This window comes from Haliotis rufescens, unplaced genomic scaffold, assembly GCF_023055435.1.
Source record: "Haliotis rufescens isolate VD_foot unplaced genomic scaffold, xgHalRufe1.0.p SCAF_2, whole genome shotgun sequence".
Lineage (NCBI taxonomy): Eukaryota > Metazoa > Mollusca > Gastropoda > Lepetellida > Haliotidae > Haliotis > Haliotis rufescens.
In genome coordinates this window covers 54,809,649-54,826,749 of record NW_025963890.1, presented here as the reverse complement: position 1 = coordinate 54,826,749, position 17,101 = coordinate 54,809,649, and the positions used below count along the sequence as shown (strand labels likewise).

General features: G+C 38.7%; 1 protein-coding gene across 1 annotated transcript; it reads right to left on the bottom strand.

Annotated features, from left to right (window-relative positions):
• Positions 1-346: 346 nt before the first annotated feature.
• LOC124140884 (probable pterin-4-alpha-carbinolamine dehydratase) lies at positions 347-15,224 on the bottom strand. The gene is made up of 4 exons (XM_046508706.2): positions 15,079-15,224; positions 11,913-12,050; positions 10,352-10,432; positions 347-2,979 (listed from the first exon to the last, which is right to left on the bottom strand). Exons 1-4 carry the CDS (start codon positions 15,160-15,162, stop codon positions 2,878-2,880), a joined length of 405 nt encoding a protein of 134 aa, XP_046364662.2. The 5' UTR covers positions 15,163-15,224; the 3' UTR covers positions 347-2,877.
• Between the last annotated feature and the right edge of the window lie 1,877 nt (positions 15,225-17,101).

Genomic DNA, 17,101 nt, shown 5'->3' with positions numbered 1-17,101 from the left:
AGCAAGCCTGACCGCCCGATCCCATTAGTCGCATTTTACAGCATGGGTTGAAGACCTATTCCAACCCTGATCTTATGAGATTATTTACAGACCGCTGTCATACATATAGCTCGAATATTGGTGAATGCAGCCTTCAACAACATACAAACCCCGACATTCCCTGGTGGCGTGGATCCTTGCTCATATCACAAACGGGTCCACCCTGGCCAGCCTCGACCATTTACAGGCCACCCATAACTGTCTGACTACCGCCTGTCAGGGCTAATCAACAAACAAAAGCTTAACCGACTCAATGGCAGGCTGTACCAGATGTGTCATAAAAGCACTGAATAATTCAACACAATGATCACAAGTCAGCTGTTTATTGCCTTCATATTTACATACAATAACTTTCAAAATCAATAAACAACATGTGTATGAATTTGACAACAATCAGCGTAAATGCTTTACATTGAAGACACCTCTGAGATTCTAATCATGATCATATGATTACATAGTTCAAATACAAGACAACTATGACCTCATGTGAATGTGTCCTTCAAGTACTTCATGACTAGAATATATTATTATGTATGTCTATCTGCACCCCCTATTGAGGTCCCATGCTTTAAACTTGCACACTGTCACGACTACACAAAACCAGGTCACCTGAGCATATGCAATCTACCAAACAAACATCATTTACCCAACCTAGCAATCTGACATGACCCACTTCTGTTAAGATAATATATGACATTTTAAATGGCTTCTTTTTTCTAAGGTGAAGTGCAATTGGGTTTAACATTGCATTCAAGATTATTGCACTTATACAGCAGAGGTGGTCTCATTATTTCAAAGTAATCTTTTTTCATCAAAAGTAGCTGTGCATGCTAGAAATGTCTTCTGAAAAGCAGTTTCAATAAAAAGATCATCATATTCCAATGACTGTATAGTACATCCTCTCTATTCATCATCATCATCATCATCAATTGAGTTTAATAAACCAATTCAATGGAGCCACATCTACCACCCTAAGGCACAAGGTACACATACTCACAACACAGAATATATATTGCTCTTAGTCCAGCATTACCTGAAATTACATAAGCTAGTCATCAGATCATTGACGACAAATAACAGTAGATATGTTTCCATATGAGAACTGTGTCTACACTGAGGCCTTGTTTGTCTGAAAGTCTATGCTCATGATATACTAAAGCCTGCAACATTCACAAAGCATTGCCTGTCGTAGTATGACTATTTGGATTGTTGCTCCTATTATCAATCACTGGGTTATAAGATCCAGACATGATTGTTTACAGGCAGCTGTCATATATATGATATAACTGGAATACTGTTAAAAGCGGCGTTAAACCCAACTCACTCACTCACTCACTCACTCATATATATGTATATGGATTTAGGCTGAATGTGCCATTAAACTTAAATCAATCTGTGCCTATAGCATGAATATCACATACAACCAACTGAGGTTATTAAGAAACAGGGTTTTTTAAATCTAAAGTTATTTTGATAAATCTTTCACAAATTATCTCTTCGTTATTAATGTGTAAATCATATAACACTAGTTCAGCAACAAATCTGTTATATTTATATAGGAATGAATGTTTCAGACTAGCAGGGCTTCAATAAATACAAGCAAGCTGTTTCACATAATGATTTCACTGCATTGTTTCTAGATGCATACATAGACATATTAATTCAGACACACAACATGATAGACATGGTGGTCATACAGAACACAACCAAATTAATATAGTTTCCTCTTCAGGAGAGGGGTCACTTATGTCACTTTGCCTAACAGCAATGCAGGGTCTTACTGAACGAGTAACATTGTATCCTATATAAAAATTGAGAAATGGATGCAAAATATTTGCATTTCATGACCCATGGGATGAAAAACGTGTGTCCTTGTGAATAATTAACACAAATATAATTGTAGCCATCCTAGCATGCAACTTGATTTCCCTGTCCGCGTTCAATCTTCAAACAATCAAGTTTGTTTTAAACAAGAAAGATCCTGGTGATAGTTTATTTATTTACGGTACAGTGGTCATCCTGGACCCCCATGGAACATGCCAGGGTCCACACAAAGAATGACTGAGAGTTCCCAGGTTGCTGTTGTAAAAAGCGATCTTTGCACTAACTCCCATACCTCACCAGAGACTTAGGACAGTTGTAGCGTGAGGGTTGTTTTGTACAACGGCACCCTGGACTCGTGGCCCAGATAAATCCCCGCCAGGCTGATCAACTACAACAAGCACCAAAGGATGGTCGAAACAATGTCATGGTTGAATAAGTGAATCTAGATTGTGATTTTACTTTATATCATTATAGCATAATACACTTTCAGACCAAAAGAACATGCAACCAGCGCCATGTTCACTGAGAAGAATTTCATTTCACATGATGCAGTTGGTAAAACTAACCAGATGTATATATCACATAGGAATTTGAAGCTTCTTGGATCCAACATACTTGACATTTTCGTTATCTCATTCAAATCAGATCCTTTACTCCAGTAATCTTTCGTTGAACGAAATCGTATGTGAGAACAAAGATCTGATCTAATGATTGACCAGTTATTAAAACAGTTGGTCAGGATGGATACATAATTTGTCAACATTTGATATATATGGATTTACTTAATTAAAATCTGGATTTTAACAGAAATCACCTGATTCATAGCTGCTTGAACCTTGAATAAGATATGTCTATTATGCAAATGGACAATGTCATGATATGCTGATAATTACACACATTCATTAACTATATTCTTTGAGGCTATACTTTATATTGACGATGACCTATCTATCAACTGTCTACCGTCTAACCAGGAATGACATGGAATGTATGTTGGTGGCAGGCCCAGCTCTGTTAATCCTGCATGGTTTTGGCAGCCTTCTCCATGAACGTAGCCAGTTTGACATCTCTCTGTGACAAACCGCTGACATCGTGACTGCTCAGAGTTACCTGGACCTGTGAGAAAACAAAGAAAAACTTAACACGTCACAAGCCAATTAATTCTGGTTGTAACTTTCTACTGCCATTTCTCACAATCACAGTGACAATGAGGGCAATGTTACTACTGCAACAGAATTGCAGTAGCTAAACACTCTTTTGTGATGCTATTTCTACAGTAATCATGGTAGTGTGACAGCATAATGAGTACATTACCCTTCCCCAAAAGAATGCCTTGTAACTATGGGTTCTTTAGTGAGGTATTATCTGATATACGTGATATCTATTCAGTTTGCTTCTTTGGCTTAGGATGAATGAATGCAAGATTTCAACAGTATTTCAATTACCGTATTCGCTGTAGTAAGCGCCCTGATCCAATAAACGCCCCTGACCAACTTCAAGACCAATCTGTAAGTAATCCTCATAAGTTCCCCAACTAAGAACGAATATTAACGTGACTATCTGTAACATCTTGTGTCAATACAGATATCTTTTACAAGAGCAGAATCATAGAAAGGGATATACACAAAGCAAAGGCGTGTCAGTTTTGTCGATGTTAATGCTTAGCTTATTCACTACCCCACCCCACCCTTGTGTTTACACCGAATACGGCACATCAAGTCGGCTTTATGTGAGAGGAAAGCCCAAAGTGATGAAGGTCTCAGACCTTTACCACGTTGGTGACACCAATGAGTTTGAGAAATGAGTATGGTGCTGACAACCCGCGGCCAAACATCCAGGATTCAAACCTTCAGCTTCGCCTTAGGGATTAGTTAACATCTCTTATGCATTAGATGTCATGATGTCAGACATGAACACGAATCAATCCTAAGTTTGTTTGTTTGTAGTTTAATATTGCAGCAATATTCCAGCTATATGATGGCGGTCTGTAAATAATCAAGCATAAGAAAAGTAAAACAAAACTAGAATCTTGTGCATATCTGCATAATTTTCAATCGTGTGCCAAGCAATTAAGTGCTTGCAAAGATTGTAATCCACATAACCCCATTACTATCGGTACAAACATTGAATGGAAAGGTAGTATTGTGTGCTGCCGGTCCAGTGAGCCGGTAAATATATAACTGAACAGAAACACTGCCAAATATCAACCAGGGTCCCCTTGCACAAAGTGATCTTAGCGCTAAGACTATTGTAAGCCTATGCTAAAGTATGGGAGTTACGATCATCTTAGCGCTAAGATCGCTTTGTGCAAGTGGGCCCAGGTCACATACCAACACCCAGGGCTCAATATAAGGTACTTGATGCATGTGCATGTTGCCAAGAAAACCTTGCTGCACCAGACAAAACCAGGTTGCACTCTTGTCCCATAAATGCATCTAAATAAATAAAATCTCAGATCTCACGATTTTCAATACAATTAGCACTTTTGTCACAGTACTTATGTGGCATTGTCATCAATGGCAACCGTCATATAATGCATAATGATAATCATTATTTGGATGATCTAAATATCATAACGTGATACGGTGGTTAACGTCAGTAAGAGATGAAGCTACAGTACAATACGTAATCTTGAAGTACCCAAGTTTGATAACATCAAGCCCAAGAAAGAAATGACAAATTAGTGTAGTATGGTACATAAAGCTTAGAGGTATCGAGTGTGTTAAAAAAGCAAAGTTGTGTAGACAAATATAAGGTAGCTATGGAATAAATCGCAAAGAACAATGAAGAACGAAGTGTGGCTTACAATACTTCATGATAAAACATTGTCCTATTTCTTGAGATTTGAACATACACTCTCAATTTGATGACCTTGTATATTGTACATCGTTATTTTTGAGAGGGGAGTCTCTAATGAGTCGTTCCCAATAGATGTATCATATATCGCTGTGTATAAGGCGAGTTTTTCGTACCTTGAATTAGAGGGCTTTCAAGGGGGGGCATCTTATACACAGGGTTGAAGAGTTTTGATGGTTTTTTCCCCCCCAACACAAAGACATTACTGTGAGCACGCAACACCGGAAATACCACGTCAGCAAATCCGTAATGAAGTACGCAAACTAATCATGTAATAACCGTCTTTTTATAAAAAAAAGTTCATTATATATCTGGACTTTTCTTTGTAATCTATTTTATTGATTTTATTCAAAATTTCATTCAATATTATTTATATAAATTTCGGCAACATCGTATGTGCAGTGATCGGAAGATCGCACAACTCACTGTTATTTACATTCAACACAGATAAGTGTGATGGCTGCACGATCGCATCCAAAAGCGAGGAGAGATATGACAATCATCTTGGGCAGAAAAGATACAGGTTATTGACCTGAGGATTGTGAGAATATGCGGGAAATACCCACCTGTGCATAAATAGACTTGTCCAACATTGCCACGGTCAGATTCTATTGAGGGAGTCATCATTATTCAAAAAAGGGTAAATATTGTTAAAGCTTGTACATTTCATCATCATCCTTAAAGAGGCTGTACATAAATTGATATCTCATATAAGAAATAAACGACCAATTGTCGTTTATCGTACAATAAAACACTCATTGTTTATTTCTTTATTAAGGTTTAGTGAAGACACAAATTTGATTTTTTTTTATATGCACTTGGTCCATTTTTCAATTATAGGTTGCACTTGTGGTGCATCTTTTAAATAGCTACTTGAGCCCTGTCACCACATCATACTAATTTCAACAGTCTCTTACGACACATTCATGGGGTAGTGGGCAACAATTCTGCCCCCGATTCCACACATTGAACTTCATACAATAATAATAGAGATAGACTCATCATAAATGTTTTTATTGGTTCCATGATTATGACTATTATTACTTTTGTTGGTGGCCATCTTGGATTTGACCTATTTTCTGATGGTTCCCCATGTCCGATTTTGGTAAACTATTTTTTGTTTTAATGCATAGGTGTCAAGGCACCAAAATCCAGCTATAAGCCTTTTCTGTCAATTTTGTTGAACCTGGACCTTTCAATTACTGGAGTCTACAGTGTACCTCCATTGGGCAAATATGCCTGTATATGGAACATTAAGAAAGCAAACATCTTCCTGAGGCAAGAGAGTTAACTGACTATAAAAGTCCAGTTTCCACCCTTGCCGAACTAGGCTGGTATTATGGAGTTACATTTTGGCTGGACTAACAAGTCTATGCATAGTCCAATCAAAATCGCGCACCGAATCCGAAATCCGGTTCGTAAAGTGTCATGCAGATTTCGGTCGACTGCAGGATTTCCAAAGCATGTGCACCGCTAACTCGTTGTCAACAGATAGTTTCTAAATCGTTTCATGTTTTTAATCAAGGTGCTCACGTGATTTGATGCACTTCGCGATGTAAGACTTGTTTTATCACAATATAGATCTTGATTATCGATCAGATTGTCTTGACTGGGCGCCACCGTTTGGTTTGAAGCAAATGCAAGTGATACGAGAGGTGGAATCTGATTGGTCAATAGGAGAGGCATAGAAAGGACATAACTCGTAATAGCCACCGGTGGCGCTACGATCCAGCCCAGGAATTCCAGCCTAGTTCGGCAAGGGTGGAAACTGGACTTTTAAAGTCAGTTAACTCTCTTGCCTCGGGAAGATGGAAAGCAACATGTAAGACATCTTTCTACAATGTCTCACATTTATACTGTTGGAATGTCTTGAGGGAACTAGCATCATAACCATGTTTACCTTGTTTCTTATTTATCAAGGTCAAAGTTCTAATGCATGCATAAGTAATAAGAGACCCCTATATATCATGTATATTACATCACCTGTGTCAAGCAAGGTCACTGACATGTTCAAACATTATCCGAACCTGATAATTATCATAATAAGTATGTGAATCCCTGATCAACTTACATCAACAAAGAACCATATGTTTACTGCTGACTCAAACCCAACCAAGAGTTATGTCCCTTGACATGACTATTTTTCTACTGCATTCAGAGACCATATAATAGAGGGACGGCCCTCTAGCCTATGCGCGAAACCATCAGTGCTACGGCTTGTACTGCGCAGCCTGTCCGGAAGCGAGCAGAAACGCGTTCACTGCAGTCATCGTTGTTGCCTTTTTTTCCCATGCAAAAGATATATTTCACAATACATAATTACACTCATATATTTCTTAACATTGTTAACATTACAACTGAGATTTGTTGGTGCCCTAAAGCATGTCGTTGTCACTGTATTTGATGACTGTGATCACGCTTTGTCTTTGTCCGAGAGAACAAAATGGCGCACATGTAAAATCGGCAAAAGTGCAGATTTGGATTTTCAATAACGGCCTCTAATTCGCAATGAAAGTCCTTGGTTACCTAGGTGTATAAAAAGGAGATATGTTAAAAATTGGCTTAGTGCCATTAACAAATTTAGGGCGGATCCGAAATTTCAGATTTTGACTCCAGAAATGGGACTAAATCTGAATTTTCCCGAAATAATTACACCACAACTCTTAATTTTCGCATGCTTTCAGACGAATGTGTTCCTATTATCGGTCCTGAATTTAATAGTTTTACATTCATCACGATTTCCCCTATGGCTTGGTACCAACGTTATTTAGGTACGATCGGTAGTTTTTTTGGTATGATTTTTGGCGCAAGGCCATATTTTACCTCACATATTTTAAGTTAAATTACCATATAGCAGACGACATAACATGCATTTTGTCTGTGATTATCATCCGCATATATCCTGTGAAACATTCTACAAAGTGACTTATATTGTATGATATTAGAATTGTTTTTGTAAAACGCGTATTTTTTTTACCATTGCTTTCGCCATTTCTTCGTAAGTTTAACTTTGTTTCAGTTAGGCCTAATCACATATCGCGCATATACTACATACTACAATACTACATATTTGTTATCTTCTGTAGGTTTTGTCTGTATAAATCATGACTACATTTTATCGATTATTGTTTTTATGCCGTGTAAATATTGATTATAAGCAAAATTATATTGGCCTAAACCCAATCATAATAATGTAAATATGATGAAGGTACTACTTACTTTGTGTATTTACACAACAATGAAAACATCATACAAAAATAAAAATCCGTTACATGAAATATTTGTATAATAAAATTATCATTTGCTTTGTAAATGCCAAGAAAGAAGAAGGATTATATCGGCACTCGTCGGGAGAGAAGTTCCAGACAACAAGGTCGAAGGTGTCATTCAGTAAAATATATAGATGGTCTATTGTCCTTTTCTGTGAAAAATACATTTACATATGTCAGGGTTTGTGATGTTTTGTTTTGTTTTAATAGTAATACATGTGTAGTTGCATGCTTTGTTCCAGGTTAGAGTTTAAAGTTTGTTTATCATTGATCAGATATAGAAAACTATGATGAAAGAATTTTGAAAACAACAAACGTTACTACAGTTTACGATATACTAGTACATATCTGGTACCATGCTCGTTGAAGCTATATTGTTATACCTGAAATACCTAATTATTTGTATGCTGAAATATCAATCTAATCGGGTAATATCGGAATATTTGGAATTTAACAGTAGCCTCCCTTTGAAAAAAAACTTACCTCGCTCCAGCAAACCCCATTATCACTGCTAGCCCCAAACTAGCATTAACCAATAACTTTTGATTCTTTCGAAGCCCATTGTCGGACACATCGAAAACTCATTTAACAACGCTCGTAGTTTAATGTGTATTTCTAATTCATTGGAACTATTAGCATTATAAAATAGTAGCGAATTTACATGAAATAAAAACATTAATATGGCGTCATTTTTTTTCTGGCTAATAGTAAAGCATTTACACCAGTCGGTGATCATGCATTTTTGCAAGTAAATCTAGTCTGGACTTATTATAAGATATGAAGTTAATATGGAGATATATTTTGTGAACATCGGGAATATGGTGATATGTTACAAGTGTCTTCCCTGCTTCTGGATGAGTTTTATTTACACTTCCTGAGTTCCTGTGCAGTTTACCGGATCGTAGTTTTCTGTGGCGTTCGTAGTAGATTTGGTATATTTGTTTATTTATAATAGTTAACAATTGCAGCATAAAAATTAGATATTTTAACTGATTTTCAAAACAAATAGAATACGTTATAAAATACTTTTGATATCGGAACGGCTTTTTCTTCATACGCCCTCGAAAACTTACGCTTGTGGACAGACGTCATATTTTCATTTCCTATCTTTTTCTTTGAGTGAATCTTTTTGGGAGGTATTTACCAACGGCTTGGTAGCGGTAACATCACTGTCATTCTATTTAGACCAAGAGTCATCCGAAACCAACCCCTGGTCGAAGAGAGGGAATTCTTCAAGTGGCATATCTAGGTCCAAGACGAAATCGTCCAAGTGAATGAAGTCGTCCATGGCTGTGGCGAATGTAAATTGAAATAAAGAAGACACGGAAGACACACATGTTCAGCAAATAATTTGCAGCCAACTGACATGTGCTTATGAGAGATATTATTAAAAAAATCTTTGTAATCCGCTAAGAGACGTCCTTTTATTGGATTGTCGCTGGTCGTAGTCGGAGAAATCGCGGATAAGGGAATTCACTCTTACCCCGGATATTATATAATATTGTTTACGTGGTTACCAGAATGGTCAGTCGTGAATGTCTGCGCATCTATTGCGCATCTGCAGCGGTACAGAGAGGTTAACAGCAGGGTGTCGGGGTGTATCAGTTACATGCCAGACCGTAGCGCTGATGGTTTATGATAAACTGTTGGGGAGGGCCGTCCCTCTATTATATGGTCTCTGCTGCATTCAACTAAATAGATTTTCAAGTCACTATTTTGGCCTGCCATTTGAATTACTTTAATTGCTTACCAAAGTTATCTTGCTTTGTTTGCTCAGCTGACTATTGGCAAACAGCCTAGGAATCTTGGCAACAGCAGTCAGTGCCAAAAACTTTTGATTCGACTTGTCCGAACATGGCTCCTTAGCTTCCTTTTCAGTAGATTTTTGTGCTAGTAATATGGAGTGTTATTAATCCATAATCTTTGCCGACTTCTTAATCCATGTTGACAATGTTTTTAGAGGGACACCAAAGTCTTTGGCAATTTGTGACTTAGTTGAAGAACCCTGCTCAGTGCTGTAACTTTCATACTTAGTCTCAATCGATTGTACTGATAATTTATGTTTTTTAGGTGAAGGAAATCAGTTATCCTCCCAGTCATACCAGGCCCTTCACTAGATTGCTCAGTCATAAAATAGTGTATCGACTGATAAACGAAAAGGTAAATTCCATGATGTTTCTGCAATTCTGCTGTAAGTCACATTTTCTGTCATACCAGGCCCTTCACTAGATTGCTCAGTCATAAAATATTGAATTGATAAACGAAAAGTCAAATTCCATGGTGTTTCTGCAGTTCTGCTGTAAGTCACATTTTCTGCAAAACTTTCCGCTATCACAGAATGGCAGAATTCATCTGGGACTCACCTTGTTGTACACATTAAACCATTCTGGGTGATGGTCCATCTTATCAGCCAGGAGAGCAACTCTCGTCATGAACCCAAATGCCTGAAACATATATGCATGTACATGATAAGACGAAATAATCTGATCATCAAAATGATAATATGGGATTATTCTTTCGTGTGTTTGTTTATTAATGCCGCACTCAGCAATATTCCAGCTATATGACTGTGGGCTATAAAATAACCTAGTATGGTCCAGACAATACAGTGATAAACATTTGGGATATGATGACATGCATCAACCAAGTCAGCAAGCCTGACCACCCAATCCAGCTCTGCTTGTTATGACAAGCATGGGTAGCTGAAGACCAATTCTAAACAGAATCTTCACGGGGGTGGATTCTTCTGATGACACTGTTAAATGGACATTGTGTGAAATTCAAGTGTAACATAGGATGAGAGGGGCATTTGTATTTCTTCAGGAAAAATAACATTATCTCAGTTTGTATCTTCAAGGGGCAAGGGAGGTAACCAATCATAAAAGTCCAGTTTCCACCCTTGCCAAGTCTGAAATTTCAAGACTCGTTGGAGAGCCCACAGTGGCTTTTGCAAATTATGTCCCTTCTAATGTCCCTCCTATTGACCAATCAGATTCCACTTCTCATATCACTTGCATTTGCTTCAAACAAAATGGCAGCACCCAGTCAAGAAGATCTGATCAAGTTAATGGAAGAAAAGTTTAACATTAATATCTCAGACACCCAGATGATATGGATTGTAGCACAACATTTGAGCATGGTGATTAAAACATGAAAAGATTTGGAAAATATTGGTTGACACAGTTCACGGTACACATGCTTTGCAAATCCTGCAGTCAACCAAATTTCTAAACAGCAGTTGCTGTGTTGTTTATGATTTTGATTGGACTATGCATAGATTAGTTAGCCCAGCCAAAATATAATACCGAAATTCAAGCATAGTTTGGCAAGGATGGACTTTAAGATTCAGTTAACTCCCTTGCCTCGGGAACATACATGACAAGGTAATCAACAACATTGTGGTGGCATGTAGCCTGTGCACAGTGCATAGGTCACAATTCAGGTAAAGCAACACTGACAAACATTGAGTTGCGAGCGTATTTTCAGATCTCCGGAAATTATGTCAGAGTTATGAAAGGTAGCTATCGAGCATACATTTAACACCTGTTTGAGTAAACAATGAGGGTACGATGACACACACTCAACGAGCATGACCATTGTATGCACAATGTGGCCTCCTAACCCAGATTCCCCACTAACTGAGGTGCAACTAAAGCACAGGGCACTACAATGTTTACTCAATTGTGTATTTTATGAGATCCGTTTACTCAAGATAGTTACTGCTGAGGTAAGTAGCAAGGGATCCTGTGACATATCTAGGCCATGTGTTACTTCATATCTTCTAACCTTTCAGTATGAGTTGATGACTACCTTTAACTGCATTATATACAGCAACAAAGTAGTTATTTAATGACTTGAGGCAAACAGGGTTTGACTGCCAACTGGACTGTCAATTCACCCTTTAAAAGTTGTAAATCATCAAACCTGGTTAAAATTCTTGAAGAGATATTCCTTATAGATGGCATCCCTTCCTTCCACCATGGACCAGCCAGCACCAGTCAGGGGGCTCAGGGCAGTACTTCTCTCTTCATCCGACAGCTTCCCACGCTTAGCCTCAGTTGCCTGTATTGAAAGAAAACAATGATTCATTACCTGACAAACAAAGAACATCATGATATTCTTTATAATGAATGAAATAATGTTGTTCGAAATTGCACTCAGCAATATTTGGCTATTTATTTGTTCTTTATTTCCTTAAGTCAGTTGGTTGGTTGGTTTGTTGTTTAACGCGGTACTCAGCAATATTCCAGCTATATGACGGCGGTCTGTTAATAATCAAGTCTGGACCCGACAATCCAGTGATTAATATCATGAGCATCGATCCACGCAATTGGGATCGATGACATGCATCAGCCAAGTCAGCGAGCCTGACCATCCGATACCGTTAGTCGCCTTTTACAACAAGCATAATTCAGAAGTAACTTAGCATTGTATTTAACTTTGCATTCAATTTAAATGTAAAACTAAGCATTAAAGCCCCTTCCTCTTTGTAGGACCTATCATCATGCACTTGGTTGATGCATGTCATCGATCCCAATTGTGTGGATAGATGCACATGATATCAATCACTGGATTGTCTGGTCCAGACTCAATTATTTACAGACCGCCGTCATATAGCTGGAATATTGCTGAGTGCGGAGTTAAACAAAAACACAACCAACAACCAACCTCCACTAAGCCATCACAATCATTAGCCTATACTGTAAATCTTGAAAATTAACTGGGCGTGAATTAAATGCGAAAAATGTGAGTGGTATTTGCTCGCATTATTAAACACCGCATTTATATCATCAATAAGACATTTTGGAAAGCAGAAATATCAACTTAGACATTAACTGAAAACAAACAACTATGTATTCCACATCACTGTTTATTGAGCAGCTGACTGACTGACTGATATAGAAGATTTAACGTGCGCTTTCCGACTGTAGCATTTTTCGCACACGGGCCTGGCCAGACCATTTAGTGTATTCCGAAAAGGGTGAAAGTGACGTGCGCAACCCAAGAGGGGGCTTTTAGGGGTTGCCTAATTATATTGTGTTTTAAATTTGGAATAAATGCCGAGGTGGGTGGAGGAGGGAACTAAGGGAGCCGGATGAGGTGGGTGTTTGTATGTTTATTGGATTTTGGATTGGTAGATTAATTAGGTTTTAGATGCGCTTAATTAGGTCTGTTTTGATTAGGAATACGCCTAGGGCCTTGAAGTTTTCTAGTTTATTTTGAGGGTTTAGTATTTCATCTAGAGTAGGAACCTTATTTAGATTGAGGGTGGTTTGTAGTGTGGTTCTGTGTGTTAGGTAGTGGGTGCAGTGGATGAGCAGCACTTGTAACCAGTATATAAACAATGTCATTCAAACACTAATTACATCCTGTGAATTGTCACTGCTGGGGTCATGATAAGAGTTCTACCCACGCAACATGGTGTCTTTGTTCTTTGCGACTGCGTCAAAGGCCAACACGAGCCAGCGTGCATGTATTGTTTTAGTACTATACTCAGCGCTAATAAGCGGTGCTATTTGGTGTGTGATTGGATTAATGTAAGGTTGGATTAAGGTGAGAATTCTCCTGTAAACAGAGAACATTTTCTTCAGACATAAATCCACTGATGCTTGAGAGGAGGGGGATGGCTAGGGACCAGCGGTCGCATTCTTTTCGAGACGTATTAATTTCACGATTTACAGTATATTAAGTTAATATGAACTGAGTAATTTTCTGTTCCAACAAAACTGAATTTAACTGACATTTACTGTGGACAAAGGGCTGAATTTCGAAGATCAGCCTGAGCATGCCTAGGTAAACCCCTACTGTAAAATGTCCATTGATCAGGTACCATGATGGGTACTACTCAACTTTTGATAGAGATATTGAGATGTTTGAGATTGAACAACTACGACTACAAATGTCCCTGTATTGAAAGGAAACGAGGCCAACCAGTGATAGGTAATGAAATGGGAATGTTTATATATACTAACAAGTAATGATGCTGTCAGTGTTTCAGTTCCATGCAAATATTGACGGTAACTATTTGTGCAACAACGTTTCTCAATTCCTGGCTGGGTAGTAGGCCTACATTTTTTGTTTTTAGTCAATTCAACAAATATTCAACTTCACTCTACATAATTTATATGACCCTTGAATATCCGGGTTAGAATAGGTCTTCAGCAACCAATGCTTATCGTAAAAGGTGACTATGCTTGTGGTAAGAGGCGACTAACGAGATCTGGTGGTCAGGCTCACTGACTTGGTTGATGCATGTCATCGTGTCCTAATTGGGTGGATCGATGCTTATGTAGCAGGGCGTGGAGTCATCCCACAGATGACATCCTTACCTTGTCAGCTTGCTGACAGGGTTAACCTCTTTGGTCATGTGGACAAGGCGTCCGACCTCTGATCAGAAGGTCCGTGGTTCGAATCCCATCATGGGACTCAGACATTTTTTGGCTGCTACACTTATGATGTCAATCACTAGATTATCTGGTCCAGACTCGATTCTTTACACACTGCCATCACTGCCGGAATATTGTTGAGTGCAGTGTTAAACAACAAACAAACATGAATTATAGATTGCTAATCAAATTCTCTTGCTTAAGATTCTGCTCCAACTCATTTCAAAACAGCAAAACTTTTATCATCATGTATATGTATTTCCATAACAGGTGGACTAATTTGGCTTGTTCAGGCATTTTCACATGCAATGATTTTACCGGCGCATCAGTTAGTATCTGACGACACTTTTTGAAGTAGGTCACAATGATAAACATGACAATGTGACGCCATCAATACATGTGTTCCATATCATGATGCCAATGCATAACTGACAATGTCGTCATTATATTGACGAAAAAATGCACTTTCGTCAACTAACTAAACCACACGGCTCTGGTAATTTCACGCAGCTGCTAATCTAGGGTAAAGCATCTGGCATATTTCATATGCGTCCTTCTCTGAATCTGTGTTCCACTGGGTTAGCGCGATGCCTTTGAATGATCTTTCGTGGCTTTAGACTTATAATGCACCAAGAAATGGTTAACGTTGGTGCAGTGAGATGAAGAGACCCGAGTGGGACCAAGTAGGTATCACACAAACTCACCATCTTGTGCACAAATGTCAGGGAATGTCGCGGTTCCAAACGGCAAATCTTGGAAAGGACAGTCACGAATCGATAAGAATTCATGACACGCGACTCTTGTTTCCGGAACACAAGAAGGGAGACAACTCCTTGTGCTCTATTTCATAAATTAAGTGAAGCGTCTGGAAAATGATTTTGCTGCGAAAGGTGGGCATCGACGAGTCCTAGTCTATCTTGTAAACGCCCTATCACGACAAGCACTGGCGAGCCTGTCAAACAAAACATGATCTTATTTGAATGCGGAGTTGTTATACATTCATCACTGTCCATTATGATATGGAACTGTGAACAAAACGGAAACATGTAAATCACAGTTCACCATGCACCTAGGGCCACAGCGTAGACCAGAGGGTCATCGAGAGTGCGCACCTGACACATTGCACGCATCAATTGGTGGTGAGGTGAAATTGGGTTTAACGTCGCGTCCAAGATTATTGCACTTATATAGCGACGTGCATGCACGTGTATGTGTGTGTGGCTGCTTGTACTAGTCCGGACTGATGCCGATTTATAGTGCTAGCTCACTGAGATACAATGCCGCAGTTTAACATGAATACCCCACTCAGACACGGTATACTGACTCCGAGCCGAGTCCTTGTTTTAGCCCCTTAATGCCGAGCGCCAGACAGGGTAACAACAAGTACAATCTTTTAACGTCTTTTTGTATGACGCGGCCCGGGATCGAACCCTGGACCTTCCGCTCTCCGGGCGGACGCTCTACCACAAGACCACGGAGGCGGTCCGCATCAATTGGAGGTTATAGTGCTCATATTGTACATAGACACGTAATACAATGAGCTCCCTTCTTAAATCTTTTCCCAATTCCATGATTTGCAAACGTCCAAATGTGTAATATATTTATAGAAGTGTCTTTATTGGAAAGTATATTATGCTGTCAGGCAGTTACAAAATTCTCAACAACGGGGACTTTTTACCACATGTGTATGTATATGTACAAGCAAATATATTAAGTAGGCTTGAAATTGTGTTAACTTTTATTCTTTTATTATTTATTGATATTGACATATAAACAATGTCCTTTTGTTTGCTCTGGTGCTCTCACATTTCGCGAACTCCATACACTGTTCACATGGAATTGTTTGAAGTTTTGTCATTGTGTGTTTTTAATAACCGACGTGATGTCAATGTCGTTTGTTTCCTTCAACCCCATATTTGCTTGAGGGAAAATCAGGGTATCATATCAATCTTGTGGTCAATAAATTCTACAATTTGTCATTTTTTGTGCAATATGTTGAATGTGTACGTCACTGAAATGCTGTGTTGACGACAATGACTATATTTTCCAAGATGTAAAACTCATTCCCCTGTATTAAGATGTTTATATGTGCCCTTGGGAATTTAAGTGTTTCAAGAAGAATAAAAAAATTTGAACAATAAAAAACATTGGTTTCTTGACAATTATATTGTGGCACACCAACTGGTCACCATCGTTAACATAATTACAATTCAGTCAGCCATAACAGCTATGATAAATTACTGGTTGTCCCTAGAGCCTCATAATCTGGGGCCATCAACTCGGTGACAGCCATTTTACTATGAGCTCGAGTGATTGAGTATTGTTTTACGAGTCTTTTAGCAATATACCACTAATATCATGGAGGGGACCCCAGAAATGGGCGTCACACATTATTCACATGTGGGGAATCGAACCCGGGTCTTCGGCGTGACGCTTTAACCACAAGGCTACCCCACCGCCCCCTGTGAGCTCGAGTGTGCCCATCCCTGTCACTGCTACTGATAATGTTTATCAGTTTAACATATCCTGGTGTCTGTTTGTGAAACACATTGTACGTGAAGCATGTTTACTGTTTATTTGTCCAGTTTGTTTGTGGAAGAGTACATTCAGTGAGTTGGGTTTAACACCGTTTTTGAACAAGGTACAAGTTATGTCACGACGTGTCAGCTAAAAGTTAAAGTTGGAAGAAAGCCCTAAGTGATGCAGGTCTCAGACGTTTACCACTTC